We start from the raw sequence: 22,905 nt of genomic DNA, 5'->3' as shown, positions 1-22,905 counted from the left end.
ACTTGTGTATGAGAGTGAGTTTATTACTTCAGTTTACTGTGTGTGAATGTGTTGTGCATGCAAAATATATAGAACATTTATTCATATTGATTTAAACAAAACTACGCACAACTAAATGATGAACTTCACTTAAACATCAGCTTGTGAATTAATCACTTTGAGTGATATCAGTCTCACTTCTCCTGTGGTTTTTCTCACTGGCTTGTTGTTGAAATATTGACTTTGAAATAAATATTACTATTACTATACCGCTATAACATTTGATAATGTTCTGTTACAGAATGAAAAGTATTTAAAAACCTAACATTTCTTGCATATATACGTAAACTGATTTAATGTAATTACATTGAGTCTCACTTTCATATTGACTGTGCCCAAAATCTCTTCATGATTTATTGCGGAACAAGGGACTGCACTTTGTTTTGTCTCGTGAATGGTGACGGTTTATTAAGAGTTCATTTCAAATACAGCTTTGCTTTTTCTAAGTTGTTTTCTTGAAGTCATCAGAAGAAGAAAAATGTTTCATGCATTTATTATTTTCTGTTTGTGCTTAAATGGTAATTTTTGTTTTGTAATGCATATGTGCATATTTTGCTTTTAGTATAATTTGTGACTTTGAATCTGTTTGTTTCGCAGGTGTTGATCCAGATGAAGTGAAGTCAGTGTCAGTGATAGAGGGAGATTCTGTCACTCTTTACAGCGGTATTACTGACATACACAGAGATGATCTCATTCTCTGGACATTTGGAGCAAAAAACTCTCACTTAGCTAAAATCAACAGATTACAGAAGGAGATCTTTCATGATGGTGATGTTGGGAGATTCAGAGAGAGACTGCATATGGATGATCAGACTGGATCTCTCACCATCACAAATATCAGCATAGATCTCACTGGACTTTATCACATTGAAATCATCAGTGGAAATAAAGTTTCCAGCAAGAACTTCACTGTTTCTGTTTATGGTAAATAAACATTACATGTGTTTAACATTGTTCTGGAATTAACCTGTTTGTTGCCAGAAATACACTGTATAAATCCTGCAATCCTGGGGCGCCAGAAACATACCCATATAATATATATGTAATTTGACATTTTGAACTGTATTTTTTCACTAAAATTAAAGTTTTTTATTTTAAAATGTATTATTTTGCATTGAATTTTTTTATTGTATTTTCCAGCTCGTCTGCCCGTTCCTGTCATCTCTCAACATTTCCCTCAATGTTCTCAATCGTCTTCAAGCTCATATTGTTCGGTGTTGTGTTCAGTGATGAATGTGACACACGTGAGTCTCTCCTGGTACAAAGAAAACAGTTTATTGTCCAGCATCAGTGTTTCTGATGTTAAAACAACAGCATCTTTGCATCTGGAGGTGGAATATCAAGACAACGACACATACAGCTGTGTGATCGACAATCCCATCACAAACCACACTCAACATCTCAACATCTCTCACGTCTGTCCCATGATCATCATTTCAGGTATGTTACATTAAATCACTGAACACAGTAATGTCTTGAATTTAATACCTAAAATTCTCTTCCTGTTATCTTCCATGTCACCCTTAGATTTTGTTCATGAGGTTGACGATACCGAGGCAATGGCCCGATTGGTCTTAGCTGTTCTGGTGGCCGTGGCCGCTGTTGTTCTGGTGATTTATGACATCGTATCCACAAGAGTTTAACAAGAGACTGAAATCACAGATGCCAGTATTTTGTTTAAATTTTTATAAGCTAAATGATAGATGTAAAAGGTTCTTTCTAGGGGACGCTACACATTAATTGTCCGCCGTAAACTTGAGAATAAACTGATTGTGCATTGAATACAGCAATAGCTTACACAACACGAAAGAGTGACCATAGTCTACAAATCTGTAGTATTGTGTTCAAACGTATTAACTGTTGAAGCCCTTTTTGAGCCTACACATGTATTCTTTGGAATACAGACTTACGGTTGGTCTCGTGAAAAATTAAAGTAGCTGATTATTGCTTAAAAAAAATCACACATACAGAAAAAATGAAAGGTATTTTGTTAGGTTTATTGTAAACAATAAATAAAAAAGTTTGTTTTTCTTTGATAAAAATACATAAAAAAATATGGGTCGCAAAAGGATAACAAAAAATTGAAATACACTCTTTATAAAAAAGAATAAATTACACCCCCGACATAAATTATTAAAAGCAAACAAGAAATCTGTATTCTAGAGTCTTAGACCTTTCCAATGATATATAGTTTGTCATGATTCGATTACAAATTACATGCACAATATTGATTCAAACTTAGGCGTCCCGTATACGGAACGGGTGACAGTTAACAAGCTACAACCTTACACATTCTCACCTGGAGAAAGTTTTACTTGTTCAGGAGTATAAATCTTTGTGCTTTTTATTAATAAGGCTGTGCAATTTTTTTGCATTTTGAATGTTGTTAAAGATGGCAATGGCAGAAAAGACATAACATGAGTAATAAATAAAAAACGCAAATTAGTGTGTTCATGATACGTTTAAACTCTTATGAATATTACAGGTAAAGCTATATACTAAAAATGCCTTAATATGACTTATTTATCTTGTATTGCTCATCAGATTCAGGATTATAGTGTTGGACAGTTATACTGGAACAGTATTCAAGCATTCAAGCTCATTCTCACTTTCCTTTTTTGTCATTTCTAGAAACATAACTGTCTCTGTATTCGAGAAGTAAAAGCTTAAAAAAACATGATGGATATGAGTCGCTCCTACAAAGTGGAAGCATGTACACTGTAAAAAAAATGACAGCAAACCCTTGCATTTTTTTTTATTATTTAAACTCGTCTCTTGAGGACATGTTTGTCTGGTGACTGAGTTTGGCTGAAACCTGTTTGAGATACTTTGATCTGAAAATAAACGCGGCTTGATTTTTGTGGTGTGTGAATGTGTTTATTATTGAGTGTATGTGTGTGAAGGGCTTTTTTCAATCTGACAGTTCAGTGAGAGAAACTGAATACTGCATCTGTCAACTGAAATCGACTGAAAAAATATCTATCAGGAATGTTACCCATCATCTGTCGTCATATTAACAAGTTTAAACAGGTCATAGAAACCTTGGAGATATCCAAAAAGTAATGACACCAAGTTTTATATTGATTTTACTTTGTTTTCATAAACATGGTCAAATATGTAAAGGTATTCTCTTGTTCAGGTTGAACACATCCTTAAGTAAATCAGACCTTCATCTGTCGGCATAGGGACTGGGGAGTAATCAGGGGTGTACTTTAGGACCCAGGAGACACCTGTAGTCATAAGGGCGATCGCCAAAGAAACATTAAACGTAGATTAAAACTACCGTTTGTCTAAAGAAACATGAAATAAACGTGTTTAAGTGTTTGTATTTCCCCAATATGTAAATATCTGTATACTCAACGTCTTTTGATCACAAAAAATGTAGGCCTCATACCAATAACATATTTTGCTTGTTTATTTTGCACAAGCTGATCGGTTTCATCCAGTTTACTGACTTTTCTTCTCAACTTCTTACTAGCTATAAGACTCCTATCACATAAAACAACTTTTGACAATCTGGAGACAACGTGGTGGGAACAAAAGACAAGACACATGCAGCACTGAGCGCTTCTCTGAAACGACAGAAGCTGACTGACTACACTTCCGCTTCCTGTTTATACCTTTCGGTGTCCGCCCTCACACGTGACGTAATCACACCGCCCTTATAAATGCTCACGCTGGCGTGGCGTTCAAAGGTCAATGTGGGTGTAGGTAGGATACGTGCCAGGATACAAGGTGCTAATAATATATATGTATGTAGTACAGGGTTATGTTTTGAATTAGTTTAGTTCATTGAATGTTTTATATGATTGTCATGACCGCACCATAGTAACGTACAGTAGGTGGCGCTATGCAAAAAGAATGTGCCAAAAAAAAAAGAAGGTGGCATTCTTTCACAATGAAACACTGTATAAGAACAGAAACAAAATGACACCATCTGCCAGATTTCTTTCAGATGAAAATGGAGACATCAAATATATGTCTGCTAGATGTATGTGTGCTTTGAGGGTATAGAGCGTAACACTGTGGCCTAACTAGATGATACAAGAAGCCAAGTAATACTTTTTTGCAGTAAAGATATATGCTATGCATGTTTTATGACGCTTCATATAGGCCTAGCACTGAAATATATCCATCAGACAAAATTCACTTACAAAAAAAACTTTATACAACAAGAAAAACATGTTTTGTAGTGTACTGCGAGGTTTCGTCGTGACTGGTTAGGGCACTGTGTTAAACTTAAGGTCCTAAGACAGCAACAGAATGAAGTGTATGTTTTAGTATCGTCACGCGCTGTTAACCTGTGACATATGTAGAATGTACTCATATTAAAACATTTTACTGTAACTGATATCCTTGAGTAAAATCTATTTCCAGTTCCATGGGTGTTTTATCCTTCTCCAGAATCATGTTTTGCAGTGTACATGTCTGTAAACAGTTTGAGGCTTGTTGCATAATAAAGCAGATAACTGTGGTCAAATAAAACCCAAATTTGTTTGTTTGTTTTCAATAAAGTAGAAAAAATTCACATCTTTGTTGCAGACTCGGGTTACTTTACTCTCAACTGCTTGATTAAATGCGAAAATCTTGCTCTTCACGTCAATCCATCAAACCCGCAAAAAACAATTAGTTATCTCATTTGACTGTTTTATTTATTAAAAAAACTTTTTCAAAAGCTTTTAAAAGACAAATTAAAATCTGTGATGTTTATAAGGATATCTGCACATGTTTTTTTATGTGACAGGAAATCTTAGACAGTTATGCTGTATTTGTAGTGCCTCTGAAATACAGGTTTGTTATGTGAAAGTGCAAAAGGAAGTTATTGTGTGTGGTTTATGTTAGCAGGACAGGAAGAAGCCCCTCCAACCCCCACACTGATCTGTCTGTCCATCTATCAGAACAAAACCACATTTCTTTCCAGATCTGCAGATTTAACGCCACGTCAGCATCTCTGACTAATATTCACTACATTCACATTTCATTTTTTTACACCCTATGATGCAGCGTGATGTGAGATGCGACACTTCATCCAAACCGCAAATGATTACAATGCATTTATAGGGCCTTCGAAACAAAGTGTGTATCATTTATCATTCATAAGCAAATAAACAATATCTGCTAAATAGTTATTGTTAAATGTATATGTTTGATAACAGTGTGGAAAAATCATACCATTACGTTTAGCTGACAGAAGAACAAAATACACTTTTTTGGGCTAGTTTGTTGTAAAAAGGGAATTGCAATGTTATCAAGCGCAGGGTTATGAGTCACAGATTTAAATCAGAAGTGTGAATTATTTTTGGATTAAAACACATTAGACCAACAGTTTTCCTCTATAAAAACAAATATTGTACAATCTAGTCTACTGAACATAATCATATATAATGTTTTATTAAAGGTTGTGTGGGCGTTTGTTTTCATGTATTGACCATTTCTGACTTTTGAACAGACTTCAACATAGATGTTCCTTCCTCAACAGGACATTTTTTTTGTTTAAACGTGTTAACCACAAGTTTCTGCACAGGTGCATCTCGGACGTCATCTTTCCAATTCCAAGAAGGACAGAGCTGGCCATATTAGATCTTAAAAACAATTGTGTTACGATCACACTAACTGTACAAATCCAGAAAAAAAAATTAATATACAAGACATATAACCATATTGCAAAACGTTGCAATTACAAAGAAAGAAACTCTGCTGAATTAAGCCTAAGAGCACAAAGGCGTCCGTCTGATGCGGTAAAGAGCGCGCACGCGCACCTCAAGCACGCGCTGATAAGTTCACGCAAATTGCGTCACTTCAAACCAAGAGATGGTGAACAGATAATGGACAAACGCATTAGCAGCAAAGATTTCAAGACATCTGTGACACGTTATCACTGCATTTAACATCTTAAAATGTGTTTGGAGTTTGTTCTCTGCTGTTTGTTCTTTACAGGTAAGTTCATGATTTTATTGGTCACCACTTTAAACAATAAATCAAGTCTCAAGCATTGATAAATTGACATATTTAATGATAATTATAAATATTTATTCTTTTTGGAGGATATTCAGCGTTGATAGATAAAGAGTTGGTGTTCATCGTATATAAAAAGAGTCTCGTGCTATTTTTGAGAACCTTGCTCTCAGTTCCTGTGAGATTGTCACAGTTCCTCCAGTAACACCACACCTAAGTCTCACTGGTCTTAATATTAAACGTTTCCGAGGGTTTAAACTGCTGGGAATTTGTGCATTTTTCGTTTTGTTTTTATCCTTGAATACATTGAATAACTTGCTTCGTTTAATGTTCAAGAAGTAAAAAAAACACACACTTTCAAACACAAAAATAATGAATTACATTTATTACAGAAACACTTAAATTAAGAATTATTTCTTTATGTAATATGCTACATTACGTTAATTCAAGCAATGTAGACTTATTTGGTGAAATTATGCAAAAATGTGAAAATATTTATTTGTTTTGTATTTAGTAGGGTATAAAAAACGTTAGTTATGAAATTTAATAGTAAAAGAGCATGCGTGTGCATTTAACATCCTTGTTTTTGTGAACATATTAGGTATGTATTACTTTTGGTTTTATAAGCTTTCTCTTGTTTCTTTTTCTTTCTCGTGAGGTCTGATTCCAAATTCTTAAACCTTCACATTCTTGGGAAATATATTAATTATAAACCGTTTTTAAAGGTGTGAAGTAATAATATATGTTTGTGTGTTGTTTAGGTGTGTTTGGTGATGCAGGTGAAGTGACAGTGTCAGTGATGGAGGGAGATTCTCTTACTCTACACACTGAAGATACTGAAATAAAGAGACATGTTACAATCAAGTGGAAGTATGGACCTCGGGAAATGGTCATAGCTGAAGTAAACGGACGTGTCCCAAGCTTCTCAACATATGATGGTGATCATGAGAGATTCAAAGACAGACTGAAGCTGGACTATGAAACCGGAGATCTCACCATCACAGACATCAGACCTGATCACTCCGGACTTTATAAACTACAGGTCATCAGCAACAGGGTCTCATACAAAAAATACATTGTTACAGTCTATGGTGAGTCGAGAGATTTAATACAGTAATTCTAAGCAAAACATCACTTTTATTAACTGCATGCTCAACTTCCTAAAATCCCCCAGCTAGTCTGCCTGTTCCAGTCATCTCCAGAGACTCTTCTCAATGTTTATCACCAGAAAGAACTTCAGTGTCAAATTGTTCTGTGTTGTGTTCAGTGATGAATGTGTCACATGGTGTGAGTCTCTCCTGGTACAAAGAAAAGAGTTTATTATCCAGCATCAATGTGTCTGATCTCAACATCAGACTCTCTCTTCCTCTGGAGGTGGAATATCAGGATACAAACACATACAGATGTGTCATCAACAATCCCATCACAAACATCACTCAACATCTAGACATCAATCAACTCTGTCATCCAAAATCAGGTGTGCTTGATGTTTGTGTTTTAAGGCACATAATGCAAACTTTCTATAGACCGTTTCCTGAACCCCAGTTAACTTCCGGTTTGTGTTTGGCTAGTGTCTAATAATAAAACTATTATATTATATTCATTTTATGTTAGCATTGATTTGCATTATTACTTTACTGTATAATATTTTTATTAAATAAACGACTTTTGTATTTTGCTCTTTGTTCATTTTATTAAATAAACAATTTGTGGAAGGGGTCCTGTAGTTTGGTCGCATTTAAACAAACCGTGTAGTACACTGACATCTAGCGGTTCAGCTTGGTATCGCAGTCTAAATTCAAAATATTGTAGGGAGAAGTATCGTTTCTTCTCGATTTATTTTATTTGTTATAAGAGATAAATTACAGGCACTCTGTTGTTTGGTTATGTGTGCCGGAAGTTCCTTTGGGGTCACAAAATTGCGCATGTGCAGTAACGTTTGTTTATGATGTTAAGATGATTTATGTTTCCATTTCAGTAGTGTTGCATTTATTTTTCAGCTTGTCTACCTGTTCCCGTCATCTCCAGAGACTCTTCACAATGTTCTTCATCTTCGGTGTCAAATTGTTCCTTGTCATGTTCGGTGTTGAATGTGACAGATGTGAGTCTGTCCTGGTACAAAGGAAACCGTTTATTGTCCAGCATCAGTGTGTCTGATCTCAACATCAGACTGTCTTTACCTCTGGAGGTGGAATATCAGGATGCAAACACATACAGCTGTGTAGTGAACAATTCAGTCACAAGTCAGACTCAACATGTCGGTCCTGATGTCTGTCGGCCGTGTTCAGGTATGAATTTGACAGTCTGACAGATCCTTGTGTCCCTCTCAGATCTTCTGTTGAGTGTTTTTGTCTCTTCAGGTCGTGTCCACTGTTGTGGTTTTACGGAAATTGTGATCCGATTGGTCATCTCTTCTCTGGTGGTCGTTGCAACTGTTGCTGTTCTGGTTTATGATGTCAGATCCAGTGGAGATGGGCAGAAGAAATCACGATCACATCAATCAAACGCTGTTGAATCTCATGCTCTAACATTAGTACTTGAGATAAATGCACAAGAAAGTCATTGAGGAAATTTGTTCAATATTGTTTGGAAGGCAATATTGTTATGTTTCAATATTACATGTGATTTTATTTTTTTAATAACATAAAAAATAGAAATATGTCAGTTATTCTGTCTTCCTAGAATGTTCTTTAGATCATTTGTATTTTATTTAGATTATGATATCAATTGTGGTCATATCTAGGTCAGGTTTCATATCGTTTACTGTTGTTTTTGTTCCATTTCATATAGAATACACTAATTGACAACATCATTCATTAAGTATAACAGCATTTTCTGGGACATAAAATACAATAAATACAAATTATTACAGAAAACTTAAGTATAGCTTTATGAATGACAGGAAAAATATAAAAGTGAAAATCCATAAAATGACAAAACACAAACGAACTGCTTTGCAACAAGTCTTCTTTATTTAATCATTTTCAAAAACAAGTGCTTTTAATACGTGTTTACAAGACAATTAATAAATTGATAAAATATTGCAACACATAGCAGCTTAATGCAGTACTGTCAAATAACCAGCAGATGGAGACTGGAGAACCACCACTACAGAAAGTGTGATTCATTGAAAGTGCCGCACAGAATTGTCATGCTTTCCGAATAATCCTCCACCTATCAGTTGAAGTGTTGCAATACTCTGTTTGTTTGTGTTGAATGAAAAGCAAAGCTTCCCAAGCCAGTTCGCTTGAAGACACTTAAAGTATCTCCTTTATCTGAAACCCCCACTTCAGGTTTTACAAGCTTATGATGTCAATAAGTTGATTCAGGTAGAGCAAATGAAAACTGCTTGTTTGTCTCCAGAAACAGGGTTGAGAAATTCTGCTTTAGAGAGATCTTGAATACAATGAATCACATAATAAATCGGATGCTGATTCTCTCAGAGATCTGTTAATGTTTCCTCGAGTTTACAACAGATCACACAAATTCAGGAGCATTAATGATGTTAAAAAAAGATAAGACTGCATGCTTTTTTCTAATGATTTCAAAACATTCTTCCTTCATCACTTATACTGATGATCTCGGCAGATGTTGAAACTTGATGAATGCTGCAGTTGTGGTGTTCTGGAAAAAATCAGAAAAAAAACATTTAGAACACGCATATTCATAATAACAATACATATATGCAAATAATTCAAATCTATTAAGACTCTTCATGTCTTGAAGATTTCTGTGTTTATTGGTACATTAAAACATCTGAGTTTGGAGATTAATTATCCTAAGAAAATAGGGACAGGAGATCATTGATTGATGGTCTTGACTGGTCAAAACAAACTAATCCTGAATTAAAATTTCTCCTATACGAATAAATGTACATTTAAATATAAGTAAATTAAATCTTACACGTTCACACCAGAAAAATGAAGCCGTGTATGTTTTAAGATAAAAGTATCTGAAACAGGTTTCACTTAAACTCATTCACCAGACAAAATGTTAATCCTCAAGAGCTATACAGAAGAGTGGATGTTGTGACATGATCACATTAAGTGTCTTCACAAAGGAATGTATATAGTCCATGCTTCATTCACTTAAAACTGGTTTAAAATCTACTCATCGGGTTAATGTATAGAGAAAATATTTTGTGCATTGAACACAGAAAATATTCCATCACATCGAGATTTCCGATTACAACTCTAGATACATTAGATCCAATCAGACAAAACACTTTTTAGTGTTTGTTTTAAATATAAGTACTAAACCTTTAAAACAAAATACGTCAAAATTACTTTGAATTTTGTCTATAATGTCTTTTTATATAACACACCAAATTTGCATTAAATGCAACTGTGTGTGACCTACCTAAAAGTGAAAGCTTGAGTTGTGTTTCCTAAAAGGAAGCTCGTACTAGAAGAATTACAAAGGGCCAAAGACTAAGCCTTGAGGCACGCCAGACTCTACCATGACAGGTCTGTCAGCTTAGCCTAATTCACATAAAGCAAGTAGTAGTGGTCCGATGAGCATCCTAAGCAGGCCAGCACCTGTCCACAATTGCCCATGTGCATCTCAAGTTCCCCCATAAAGAATTTTGTGGCCTGTGAGGTCAAAGGCAGGCCAAAGGTCTTGTAATACTACTTCTAGAGTTACAGTCCCAAGTGAGTGCTAACAAGCCATTTGTTACTCTGACAAGTGTGGTGTACGTCCTGAAATCTGACTAAAGATCTTTATGAATTTCTCTGTGGATAAACAAAACTTAAGAGTATTGAATGTTTCTTCTAAATGTTTTCCCATAAAAGAAAGAAGATTTGAAATATGCGTATAATGCTATTTCCACGATTAAGATATTAATTAATAACTACCACTTTCTCTAATCATTTACAGCTTCCTGAGTTAACACTTTTATTGAGTTAATTGAATGTAACGGTTTTCTGATGATGGGTGTAAGCAAGGCCTAGGTCATGGAGGTCAGGTCAGGCCTGGCTTGTTCTGGTCCAGATTTTACAGAAGCAGCAATGTTGTACAGTGGGCGAGTTGGGTGCGCATATGCTCTTGTTGAACGTTAGGTGGCGTTGTGAGCTCATAACGTGTCACGTTACCTGGCAGACGGAAGATTCAGCCATTACGACCAAGTGTCCTGCGCTTCATCTCCGCTGTTTAACAGCAAAATCACCTTAAAATACAAATCTTACGCATATCTTGGTTCATATAAAATTGTTTTCGTCGTTCTTCGGTCCGCATTTAATAAATGTCGCTATAATTCAACGTGGGTGCGGCTCAGATACGACGGCACAGATTTATTCGGATTTTATTAACTACGTTTTTAAAGTATTTTTCCCACGTGAATCCTGAATTCCTGCAATCAACATGAAGAATTGGTATCTGCTCGTCTTATTAATCGTTAATGGTAAGTAGTATTACATGTTTGTACTTTCGATTTTATTGATTAAAACCGGAAACAGAAATGTATTTGCGTTTAAACGCGTATTTTCGCATTCGTCCAGCATCGTAACATACGCACAATGGCTATTTTTATATATCTTTAGTACAACGCGAGTAAAATCGTTTTGTGGGCTATTGCGACATGTTCATTTTTAAGCATCTGGCTTCAAGTTCAGGACTTATAATAATAACCTTTGGGAAGATCAATGAATGTCGTGATTAAATGACGAGTGTGTATTGTGCGCATTATTCTGGTAAACGCGTTATTTTGGTATTTTTGTTGAAATATTATCGTTACGCGTCTGGAGATTGACAGGCCTTGTTTGTTGTAGCCCGATGGCCGATATGTATTCCTTTGCCGTACGAATTTTGTAAGCGTAAAATATTTGTTATGCAGCCTGTAGGCTATGTCTGGTATATTTTTGAACTCTTGATCATCGCTGTCAGTGTCTGTAGGATTTTACATTAAAAATATTTGGCATTATTGTCGCATGTCATATTGCAACGTCATTGATGTCCTGTTTCACTTTATACATGGACGCGACTGTATTTCTATTTTCGGTCGCGTTTCCTCATGTATGTATGTTACACGTATAGGCATGCAACGTTAATTGGTAGCATTTAATGTACTGGTGGGTGTTGCGTAATTTATATGAGATGTTGCTGCCTAACAAGATATTTTCTTGAATACATTCCATAACAGTCGTACTATTGTAAAGCTGTTTTACCATTCAAATATTTGCACTATTTTGCTTTTAAAGACTTACATAATTGTTATAATAGGCCTACTTAATATTAATTTATACAATTGATAATAGTTACAATCAGAACGACTAACTTTCATTATAACCCACCTACCTTCTTTGTTATATTTTGAATATTTTAAATTATAACAGCAAAGGGTTCTACAGAGCCATTTTACTCTTATTATTAGTTCTTCTGCGGTTTAGTATTAAGTATTAACAGAATCTCTTCTACTTGGTCCTTATCTCACTGCGATTGGACTGCCTGTCTCTTCACAATAAAAAGACTTGTTAGCATGTATAACCATGTGTAGTCAGATATTAATGAATTTAGGATTGTACTAGATTATTTAGATTTAGCATTTTCTTCAGATTTGTAAATGTTTTTGGACTGTGGAGGAAATTGTGAGTTCTGCGGTATGTTTTGCAAGATCAGGAAATGTTTCTGTTGCATAGTTTATGATCTCTGTTGAATATTCACATTTTTTATTATAGCAGTATATAATGAAACACTGCGGGCTCTTTTGAAGTGGTGCCATGTGGTTTGTAGACTAATCCAAACCTGAACCAAAATACGCAGGAATAGTTTACGTGTCTGAACGTGTCAGAAATTGAACTAGTGACATCAACCATCTGCCCCCATTCTGAAACACCAAATTGTTGAACACACAGTAACAATCTAGTGTTGTAAAATCAAAATATTAAATTCAGGAATTGCAGTAAAAACATTTTCTTACTATCTTTATTAACCTTAATAGCTTTCCTGTGGCTCAGTGGTTTGATCAAGACACTAGCAATGCCTAGGTCATGGGTGCGGTCTCAGGGGATTGCACATAGTCAGAAACAAAAAATGTATAATACAATCCAATGCAAGTTGCTTTGTATAAAAGCGTCTGCCAAATGCGTTAATGTTAATTTGTACTGTTTTTCATAAATCTTATGATTAGACTAGACTCTTCACAGTGGCTAAAACTTTATTGATTAAATATTAATTTGTGTTTTAATTTTTATATCTCTAAGAGATTTCATTGTTCTTAAATTCTGTGCAGTATTCTGCTACACTTTTTCTAACATCTGCAAGGGTAAATGAGGCTTTGTCTTTGAAACTCTATAAAACAGCCAGAGTCAAAGACTCTTTTCTTCACTGTTGGAGAGTAAAGAGCTGCGAAGGATCAGTTTCTCAAACCAGCTTCTTTTGCCATTGTGAATGTGGTATTTGCCTCTTTGTTTTACCTTTTTCCAAGACATGAAACGACATGACGGCAAGCATTCATTTCTCAAGAGCAGTTGACTTAATTAGTTCTAGAGAATTGTGTGTGTGGTGCCAGGGTTTATACAATTGTGCAGTGGTATTTATTTGTTCACAAGGTGCTCTGAGATTGAGTTTTTCTTTTTTTTTCCATGTAAACCCACAACAGGCGATTTGTTTTCGACAATTGTTTGTTGACTACTCTCATACCCATATGTACCTGAAAACTGACATATGTCTGAAAAACCTCAGGTTGAGTCTGTAGATGTTTATATTTTACATTAATGAATTTGGCCTGTGCTTTTTACCCAAAGAAACATAAAGAGCATATTGTCGCAGTCCTTCAGTAACCTCAGATGTCCAAATTTGCTGTTTTTCAGGAAATGTTAAAAACACTGCACTCTTTAAATGATTAAATACTGTGTTGTCAAAGTTGACAATCACGTTTTCATACCTTTTTATTATTAGATATATATTAGATATTGTTATATTATGGTTATGGTTATATTAGTTATTACTGGTTATTAGATATAACCAGTGAAAATCGTGAAGGGTGACTAATAATACAACTTTTTTTTTTCAAAGAAATTAAATAAATAAATATGGAGATACAAGGTTTCACAAGGACAGCATTGAAGGAAGACATCCATTGTCGAGAAATTATTTAAAAAAAAATCTTAAAACATTTGTTTTGAACAATTTCTTATCAAATTAAACATATTCACTCCAATATTATATTCGGTATGCTCATTCAGCTCTTGATTGACAGCTGCCAAACTCTCTAGAGATTTGTTTCTTGGTCAGTTTTTTCCAACATACTTTCCAGTGTCATTGTGTTGCTTAGCATTGACCTTCAGAATTTACAAATATTTCTTTTTTTAGTTTAAGGATAAAGAAATATGGATGCTGATTTTTATAATGCATGCATCCTTGTAATGGGTCTACATGTTGTAACTAGTTTCTCAGAAATGGCGCAATTTTCCTATTAATGTACTTGAATCTCATTTCGAAGAAACACAGCATGAATGTCGTAATATTCATGGGTGCAGAAAAGCACAAAGGACACGTAGGCGAGGTCGTCACGTGCCTCACGTCGTTTTCTTTCAGCGCAGTTTTGGATGACCCAATCATAACTGTCTGTGATAACTGAATGTCATGTGCTCCCTGTTACTTTGTTCAGCGCTTTTTTTGAATGAACCAGACATAATCGCATATGTTCTCCGTGTGGGTGTTAAGTAATCAAATGGTTTAAGTAATCACACTTCCAAATGTGAATATGCTTTCAAAAGCAACAAAAAAGAGATGACGTTGTCGTAAGAGAATGAATGCGACTCGTGAGCCGCGCAGCGCCTCCTCGCGGCGACTGTTCTGTTCGTGTATTATTACAAAATATCAATAACCGCCCAAATCATGTCTGAGCTGCAAAGTGTAAAATATAAACACCAGATATCGAAATAATACACAAATCTTGCTGATTGCGTTATCGAATCAGACGTTTATTACGAGTTATGATTAACTTGAATTCAAGACATTGACCGTTGCGATCGTATGACAGATCTCAGATCAGACGTTAACACGAGACGGTTTCAAAACAGCTTCCGTTTTTAAAAAGATAATGTCTTACCCGGTTACTTTGATGAGTATCCGTCACACCGAAACGTCTTTCTAGTGTATTTCTCCCACATCTCAACCTCACGTTATTAACGGGATTAAATCCACATTTATATTCCATATTTAAATCCATTACATTAATGTTAAAGCGTCTACCTGGCTTGATAAATCATAGGAATAACATTAGTTCTGTATATTATATCAGAAGTTTAAATAAATCATCGTTGCAGTGTATTTTGAAGCAGCAGTACAGTTAATCCATGATCCAGTTTCATTTTAATATCGTTGTCCCACAGTTGCGCTCGAGCTTCCGTGTTCTTCGCGTCTGGCGTTGCAGAATCTCGCGAGATTTTGTGTTAAACTCCATTGTGAGAATATTATTCAAGTAAACCATCGTCTGTTTATGTTTATTTGTTCAAAATGTCGTAATGACGTTTATTATATAAATAGTATATTTAATTGTAAGGAGTAGAATTACTGCCTGTTAACTGGGTTTTCTGTTGTTGAATAATTTGATTAATATATATTTATTTACCTTTATTAGATTTTTTTAAAGAAATAAAGTATTTCATAGATTGTATTATACTGTGGTTGTACTATATAATAATAATATTATACTACGTATTAATATTTACATTAACATTATTTATTATTTGTAGCATAATATTATTATTATATAGCATAACCACAGTATACTACAATCTATGAAATACGTTATTTCTTTTAATAAATAAAAACATTTACTGAAGTTTTTACTGTTGTTTGTCGATGTACGATTGCAAATACCTATGTAAGATGTATAGGATGTAAGTTGCTTTGGATAAAAGCGTCTGCCAAATGCCTAAATGTAAAGGTAAATGTAAATTTCATTATGAAAATTCATGTAATGATTTAAGCATGTTTATCATAAAACTATGATAATTTATTGAATCTTCCTAAAAAAACATGGTAACACTTTTACTATATATGCGTAAATATTATTTATTGATGATGATGTTTCCTACATGTTTTCCATTTTTCTGTTTGTCTGCAGTTGTGTTTTGTGCTGGTACAGATAAAGTTAAGACACTTGAAGTGATGGAGGGAGAGCCTGTGACCTTAGACACTTGTTGTGTTATCGAAATACAAACAAAAGATGAGATCGAGTGGAGGTTCGATGGTGCTGTCATAGCCAAAAATGGATTACTGTATGACACCATTGATGAAAAATTTACTGGCCGTCTTAGTCTGAACCCCCAGACTGGAGATCTGACCATCAGGAACACCCGAATCCAACACTCGGGACTTTATGAAGTGAACATCTCCAGCAGCGCACGTACTGTACACATGAAATTCACCGTTAATGTCCTCGGTGAGTAAAACTCTGATTTTTCTCGTAGATCTGAGTACATGTTTGAGATGCGAAGATTTGATGATACAATTTCTGCGTTTCCAGATGCGCTTCCTACGAAAGTGTCGGCGTCGGAGGGAAGCTCTTTTACATTTCCGCGTGACATTGTTGACGTCGAGAAATACGACTTGATTACGTGGATATTTGAGAACACAACCATCGCTGAATTCAACAGACAGAGGAGTCCAAGCATTAAATATGGAGATGTGAAGGACGGCAAATTCAAAGACAGGTTGAAGATGGATGATCAAACTCGTGCTCTCGCCATAACGGACATCAAGAGCACAGACTCCGGACTTTATAAACTGCAGGTGATCGTCCAGAACCAGGAGACCAAAAACAGGGTGTATCGTCTCACAGTCAGCAGTGAGTAAATCAAATCCTTGTTGATCAAACTTGCATATGACATAAGAACAGAATCACGTATTCTTTATGAATCCCTTCAGCCTCCGTCTCGCCGGCAGCTTATATAGTGCCGATCCTGCTGATCCTGGTGGCGGGGGTGGTCGGTGGGATTATCTATAAGAAATCTCAAAACTCAAAACACCAAGGCAAGTATGAACAGTAGATGATTATGCAGTATATGAACAGGCACAAAAATTTGAACAAAGTTAATTATTTTGTAAAGTTCTTTAGTTTCTCTGGTCGACAACCATGTGCCACCATCATGGTAATGTAACAAAAAAATAAAGTAACATGACAAGTGAAGTGACCCAGTATGTGATAAGCAGGTATACGCGGTATAAAAACTAGAGAGATCAAGGATTTACGTATAACCACTTGAAAAAAGCGTGAGGATATTTATCAGAAAAGTGCAATGCACTGACTTTTGGACCATTGGATATGAAACAAAAGGAGATCATGAAATTCAGTGTTGTCGTAAGCCTGCCCCTGAAGCTACTGCCGCTTCGGCTGAAGCTCCAGCTGTGACATGTGTTACAGAAAATGAGCCCAACGAGGCTCATGCTATGCTTTACATGGGGTCCTCCATATGATTACGCGTACTCCGGTGCATTATACATTCATCTACATTTAGCCAACTACTCAAATGTAAGTTTTAAGTGGTGAATCAATACATGAGGGAGAAAGAGAGAGCAAAGTTATACTACAATGTATATACAGCAAGTCATGCAGAAAGGGGTCTGGTAAGGGGTAACCAAATGTAACAATTCAGTCATCGTTTTGTCTCCCTCAAGTGCTTATAAACCTGTATCCGAGTCTTTCTTAAGTGGAACACAGTAGGAGATATTTTGAGAAATGTCTCTGCGTTTTTTTGTTCATACAATGGAAGTCAATGCGGTTCAGTGTTGTTCTTCAAAATACCTTCTCTGTGCTCTGCGGAAGAAAAAGTCATACAGGTCTGCCATGACATGAGATTGAAAAAATGACAGAAGTCTTATTTTCTGATTTTTAACAACCGTGACTCTTTCTGTTTTCTTCACAGCCCTCCGTACTAATGAGAAGCAAGATTCGTAGGAAAAAAGTGATAGTCTAAATCCAATGAGGTTATAAACATCATACGGTTGGTTATAACGTCAATCTCTGTGTGCTGTTGTATGATGTGCACTATGACTAACTTTGGTTGCAACTTTTAAAAAGTGTACAGTTCGCACTTCACGCTGATCTTATAATGATCCTCAAGTTTGAATGTTTCATGTCTGCTGGCTGTTTGATTCGCTCTTTCCTTATGTTGTGGGACTGTCATATATTTAAAGCGTTAGAGCTCTTATGAGAAACGCAATGTTTCAGATATAATGTCTTCATAAACCGCTGTGTTTTTGAGGAACTGCCGTGTTGCTGACAGCTGTTGAATGTGAATTTGGTCTTGAGGGGGGACGTCATTGATGCCGCAACGCTCTCATCACATGTATAGAATTCTGACTACCTAGAGAAACATCATGTTTAGGGAAGTAGATCTGCATGTGTCTAGCTTTCAGTATTCACATATAAACACACTTTTTCCCCTCTAGTGGACAAACGGAGTATAGGTTTATTCTTTCACTTTTTTATTCAGAGTTTGTTTTATACTGTAAGGATTCATGTTGAAATATGAATGACTCATTTTATTTTTACAAAAAGTGCCTTTTTGTTTTATGTAAGGCCTATTTTCATTTTCTATTTTGGTTCCTGGTGTTGTATCTGATTATGGTCATGTGTTTTCATTCGCAATCTCTGTTGTATGTTGGTCTTTTTGCCAATTAAAAGAAAAGTGTGCACGTTTAGTAGCTGGTTTATATGGATATGAACATTCTTCTAAATATCTTTTGAGTTTGGCAGAAAGTTTGGGGTATAGATTAAGAATTTAACATGAAAACTGCTCATTGTCAGATGTAGGTTTGTAGTAAAACCAAAATCAAGAGAAAAAAATAAGTTTAAAATTTACATACTGCTGGTGTCGCTGTGAAGAGTCTTCTTGAGAACAAAACTGACCTGTATCAACCTGCGATTCACCCTCAAAACACACACACACACACACCCGTACAGACATGTTTATGAAGCGCGTGAGTAAATGTCAATGATTTGAAGTCTGTTCAGTTTGCTTTTCTCGTGCACGCGGTTCATGTGTCGGGCGCGGCTCCGACTGTCAAACGAGCAGAGCCGAGCACCAATCGATTGTATTAATAACATCCACAGATTTTACTGGATCATCAGCGACATGAGGATTTCATTGTTTCTCGTTCTCGTTTCGGCATGTGGAGGTAAGTTGCTTTATTATTATTATTTATTTTTGGTGACTTTCGGTTTCTATCAAACGCAGGTGTTTACGTGATGTCACTGGTGTGCTTAATAAAACGTGAACGATGGCGGTAATGCTTTTAAACGCGTTTTCCTCATTCATTTCGTTGTTTCAGCCTCAGATTTGCATGTCATTTTATTTAACGTTACGGTATGGCGCACGTTTTCGCGCGGTGACGTCACGACGACAGGCAATTCCTTTAACGTGAATCTTGATGAAAGGAGTAAAGTTAAAAGATGTTTTAGGGTCTTTGAGGCTAATATTGATGTTAACTAAGTGTATTTGCTTATGTATTTCCATTTAAGACATGATATAGTTTATAAAGCAAAATGTAATTTTGCAAACTAATTTATTTCATCTAGGCGTATTTTTATTCATTTTTAATCTATTTTATGGACTTCAATAAAAAATGAAAGCCAAATAAATGAATTATTTTGCTTTGGTTTCATTTTATCCCTCCTGTCTTCTCTTGAAAATATACTAAAGTACACTTGAGTAGTAAACTGTCTAGTACAATTCCTAGATACAACAGTGTATTTGTACCTGATATTCATATTTACTAAAGTATTTACTTGTGTTTGTCAATGTACTATAGTAAATACTGAAGAATAATCATTAAAGGTATCGCAATTAATTACTATAATATTATTATATATTATAAATACAGTATACTACAATCTACTATGGTAAATTCTAAAGTAAATTCTCTTTTTGGATATCACATACTGATCAGTGTTTTTGTGTGTGTGTGTTGTGCAGGTGTTGATACAGGTGAAGTGAAGGTGATGTCAGTGATGGAGGGAGATTCTGTCACTTTAAACACGTGTGTTAATGATGTTCAAAAAGACAGCTATATAATGTGGACATATGGACCTGAAAACAATGTGTTGGCTATTATGGACAAGGGTTCACAGACCATAGATGAAGATCGTCTTGATGAGATGTTCAGAGGCAGACTGAAGCTGGATCCTCAGACAGGATCTCTCCGCATTAAAAACATCAGGATCGGTCATTCTGGACTTTACACAGTTGAGATTACCAGCAACAGAGAAGGACCGTCCAAAAGAGATTTCAATGTCAATGTAACTGGTGAGTATCTTTCTGAATAATTCTGGACTATCTGTGATAAGAAATCATTTAAAAAGGTTGTACTGTGTCTGTCTGTGTCAGGTGTGTTTGATCCAGAAGCAGATAAACTGAAGTCAGTGTCAATAAATGAGGGAGAACCTGTTACTCTAAACACTGGTGTCACTGTGAAGAGAGATGATCTGATACTGTGGAAGTTTGTACAGTCCACCAAACACTGCGTTTATGATGCCTTCCATAACATCCAACACATCGCCAAGCTGGATGGAGAAACCCGAGAGACATCGCTGGATGCTGGTGAAGACCAGATATTCAGCGGCTGTCTGTCGCTGAACAAAGAGACGGGCGATCTGACCATCAGTATCACTAAAACCAAACACACAGGATGTTATTTTCTACAGATCAACAGTAACACCGGGACTCGATTCAGGAGGTTTAACGTGACTGTCAATGGTGAGTACATTTACACATACTGTACAAAGACAAGGAGATCTACTCTTTATTTTTAATGTCTTGAATTATTCACAATGCGACTCAACCAGAACCAAGTGCCAAAACTATTTTAATAAGTAAAACATGTTTATAATGACAGAATACTGGAGGAAGTATTTAATAAATGAAGATCTGTATCACACTTAAATATACACAAAATAACAGATCGTTCTGGATTTAGAAGAACAAGAGCAGATAAACTTATCCGTTTCTCTCTCCAGCCACGACAAAACTTGGACCCCGTACGCACTGGGAGGTGACTGGTCCAGTAGTTTTGGCATCAGCGTCTGTACTGGTGCTGATTGTGATGGGCCTGATCTACCGCTTGAAAAAATAAAAAAAGTTCAAGCTCTGCAGGAATTGAGAGTCAAGTGTTAAAGGACTTAAGCACCTGCGAGGATCAGAACAGTGTTTAGAAACACAATAAAGGGAACACATTTAACAATGATCCGTTTCTTTTGTAGAAGTCTTGTGCCTGTTTTGCAGCAAGTTTCATTCATATGTGTAATATCACGTGATCTATTAACGTGTGATTTTTATTTTATTACAGAGAACAGAGTACAGACAAAGATTCAGAAAGGGCGTAACTGAAATCTTGAAATGTTCTCAATGTTTAGTCACTGAATAGAGAATATAACACAAGTTTTGATTTATATTGGTATTTAAACCCAACTCTCGCACTCCTGGACTGTAAAACTCAACATTTCAGTTCCATAATAATGCTGTAACGATCGGTTTTGATATTCCAGTCATTTTGGTTCTGAAGGTTTACAAAATGTGAAATGTTTCAACTCACCTCATATCTGTGACGGATCAGAGTTTTACATCTCTGTCTGGTTCAGTGTTCTGCTGTAACTCTCTGTGTTTTGATAGTTTTATTGATAGAAAATGACAATTGAAAGACGTTTGCATTTTTATTTGGTATTTTCTGTGTCTTGTCTTTTACATCATGAAATGTTTTGCCTTATGCTTCACTGCTGAAAGACCAAATGACCAAGTGTTTTCTGTATGTTAAACGTGAACTCAGATCAGTTACTCTTGTTCTGTATATATGAGGATATATGAAATCTGATGCTATATTATGCTGTATGATGATGACGATGCATTGCTGTTGAACTGAATCTTTACTGCTCTCTAGTGGACACTGATAATGCTTCTTTCATTTTAAACATAAAATGCTATTTTCAAGGTGCAAATAACAAAGTCAACGTTAAGCCTGAATTAAATACACAATATATGTGACCGAGTCATATGATAAAATTCTTGTGTTGTAACTTTGTCTTAAGGAAATGTGTTAAGCAAAATCATTTTTACAGTATGCAAAGAAATGTGCCGTATAACCTTTCTTCTATAAACCAGCATTACTTTATGTTGCAGAAATTGAAGGGTTAAAACCTGGCTACTTCAAAGGGCCCTTAAGAATGAAGGATTTCTATGGGTACAGACGTTCACAGATCATTTCATGTGTGGATAAAAGTTTAGGTTTAGGCAGAAAATATGAACGTATTCAATAGGACGTAATGGTTTGGGTTTCTAGACAGTACTCATTTTCTTGACATCACATGTGAAACTGCTGCTGATATATTTTACAGATTTAGTTAAACATGTATGCCTGGTTTCACAGGCAAGCCTTAAAGGGATAGTTTGCCCAAAATTAAAATTCTGTCATCGTTTACCCAAGAAGATATTTTGAAGAATGTCGATAACCAAACAACGGTGGTACCCATTGACTTGCATTGGTTTTGTATACATACAATGGAACGGTTATGGGGTGAGGAAATCATAACAGGATGTTTATTTTGGGATGAACTATCCCTTTAAGGCCCTAGTCCCAGACAAAACTGAATGTTTGAGCTGTCTCAACTGAAATAAACTGTACCTTACGATTCTTATTACATTTAAGAGAGCTTTAACAAATAATCTCTCCATCGTTTGTAAGCATAACACATAAAAATGGGGAAATAATGGATGAACTGATTATTTGATGAATGATTTCGTGTTAAACCAGTAGATGGAGCTGTAGTGTAACCTGCTTTATGAGACACAGCTGGGCCCTTCATTTATTAAATTAGGTGTGGCTACAAAACACTAAATATAAAGCTTTGAATATGAATATAAAATGATGTATATAAATAAGGTGGCCTATAAGACAGATTTACTGTCCACT

The 22,905-nt window shown here is 35.6% G+C and overlaps 4 protein-coding genes and 1 long non-coding RNA gene across 6 annotated transcripts; 4 read left to right on the top strand and 1 right to left on the bottom strand.

Annotated features, from left to right (window-relative positions):
* Positions 1 to 433: 433 nt before the first annotated feature.
* On the top strand, positions 434 to 2,186 carry LOC130429635 (SLAM family member 5-like). Its single transcript, XM_056758306.1, has 4 exons — positions 434 to 557; positions 637 to 963; positions 1,180 to 1,479; positions 1,567 to 2,186. The coding sequence occupies exons 1-4, from the start codon at positions 518 to 520 to the stop codon at positions 1,680 to 1,682; spliced, it is 783 nt and encodes a 260-aa protein (XP_056614284.1). The 5' UTR covers positions 434 to 517; the 3' UTR covers positions 1,683 to 2,186.
* Positions 2,187 to 5,839: 3,653 nt separating this feature from the next.
* Positions 5,840 to 9,433, top strand: LOC130429632 (hemicentin-1-like). Of its 2 annotated transcripts, none has more exons than XM_056758302.1 (5): positions 5,840 to 5,976; positions 6,756 to 7,085; positions 7,262 to 7,471; positions 7,995 to 8,282; positions 8,355 to 9,433. In XM_056758302.1, exons 1-5 carry the CDS (start codon positions 5,937 to 5,939, stop codon positions 8,558 to 8,560), a joined length of 1,074 nt encoding a protein of 357 aa, XP_056614280.1. In that variant the 5' UTR covers positions 5,840 to 5,936; the 3' UTR covers positions 8,561 to 9,433. The 2 variants fall into 2 exon arrangements, with proteins under 2 accessions (XP_056614280.1, XP_056614279.1); XM_056758301.1 differs by having other exon boundaries at positions 7,169 to 7,471.
* LOC130429636 (uncharacterized) lies at positions 8,945 to 15,511 on the bottom strand. The gene is made up of 2 exons (XR_008907647.1): positions 15,047 to 15,511; positions 8,945 to 9,618 (listed from the first exon to the last, which is right to left on the bottom strand). It is a non-coding gene; the product is annotated as an uncharacterized LOC130429636 (long non-coding RNA).
* LOC130429634 (uncharacterized) lies at positions 9,649 to 18,645 on the top strand. The gene is made up of 5 exons (XM_056758305.1): positions 9,649 to 11,395; positions 16,067 to 16,384; positions 16,469 to 16,789; positions 16,870 to 16,974; positions 17,868 to 18,645. Exons 1-5 carry the CDS (start codon positions 11,356 to 11,358, stop codon positions 17,897 to 17,899), a joined length of 816 nt encoding a protein of 271 aa, XP_056614283.1. The 5' UTR covers positions 9,649 to 11,355; the 3' UTR covers positions 17,900 to 18,645.
* Positions 18,646 to 18,778: 133 nt separating this feature from the next.
* Positions 18,779 to 22,630, top strand: LOC130429633 (uncharacterized). Its single transcript, XM_056758303.1, has 4 exons — positions 18,779 to 19,122; positions 19,920 to 20,249; positions 20,331 to 20,699; positions 20,960 to 22,630. Exons 1-4 carry the CDS (start codon positions 18,984 to 18,986, stop codon positions 21,073 to 21,075), a joined length of 954 nt encoding a protein of 317 aa, XP_056614281.1. The 5' UTR covers positions 18,779 to 18,983; the 3' UTR covers positions 21,076 to 22,630.
* Positions 22,631 to 22,905: the final 275 nt, after the last annotated feature.

This window comes from Triplophysa dalaica, chromosome 10 (genome assembly GCF_015846415.1).
Source record: "Triplophysa dalaica isolate WHDGS20190420 chromosome 10, ASM1584641v1, whole genome shotgun sequence".
Classification (NCBI taxonomy): Eukaryota; Metazoa; Chordata; class Actinopteri; order Cypriniformes; family Nemacheilidae; genus Triplophysa; species Triplophysa dalaica.
This window is presented reverse-complemented; position numbering and strand designations above follow the sequence as displayed.

What these genes read in the sequence shown, in the direction of transcription:
- LOC130429632 (XM_056758301.1), top strand. Translation starts at nt 5,937, where the DNA reads ATGTGTTTGGAGTTTGTTCTCTGCTGTTTGTTCTTTACAG. An exon ending in CTGCTGTTTGTTCTTTACAG is followed by an intron (nt 5,977 to 6,755) that starts GTAAGTTCATGA and finishes TGTGTTGTTTAG; the next exon opens with GTGTGTTTGGTGATGCAGGT. An exon ending in TGTCTGTCGGCCGTGTTCAG is followed by an intron (nt 8,283 to 8,354) that starts GTATGAATTTGA and finishes TTGTCTCTTCAG; the next exon opens with GTCGTGTCCACTGTTGTGGT.
- LOC130429635 (XM_056758306.1), top strand. Translation starts at nt 518, where the DNA reads ATGTTTCATGCATTTATTATTTTCTGTTTGTGCTTAAATG. An exon ending in TTTCTGTTTGTGCTTAAATG is followed by an intron (nt 558 to 636) that starts GTAATTTTTGTT and finishes TTTGTTTCGCAG; the next exon opens with GTGTTGATCCAGATGAAGTG. An exon ending in TCCCATGATCATCATTTCAG is followed by an intron (nt 1,480 to 1,566) that starts GTATGTTACATT and finishes TGTCACCCTTAG; the next exon opens with ATTTTGTTCATGAGGTTGAC.
- LOC130429633 (XM_056758303.1), top strand. Translation starts at nt 18,984, where the DNA reads ATGTGTCGGGCGCGGCTCCGACTGTCAAACGAGCAGAGCCGAGCACCA. An exon ending in TTTCAATGTCAATGTAACTG is followed by an intron (nt 20,250 to 20,330) that starts GTGAGTATCTTT and finishes TGTCTGTGTCAG; the next exon opens with GTGTGTTTGATCCAGAAGCA. An exon ending in GTTTAACGTGACTGTCAATG is followed by an intron (nt 20,700 to 20,959) that starts GTGAGTACATTT and finishes TTCTCTCTCCAG; the next exon opens with CCACGACAAAACTTGGACCC.
- LOC130429634 (XM_056758305.1), top strand. Translation starts at nt 11,356, where the DNA reads ATGAAGAATTGGTATCTGCTCGTCTTATTAATCGTTAATG. An exon ending in CGTCTTATTAATCGTTAATG is followed by an intron (nt 11,396 to 16,066) that starts GTAAGTAGTATT and finishes GTTTGTCTGCAG; the next exon opens with TTGTGTTTTGTGCTGGTACA. An exon ending in ATTCACCGTTAATGTCCTCG is followed by an intron (nt 16,385 to 16,468) that starts GTGAGTAAAACT and finishes CTGCGTTTCCAG; the next exon opens with ATGCGCTTCCTACGAAAGTG.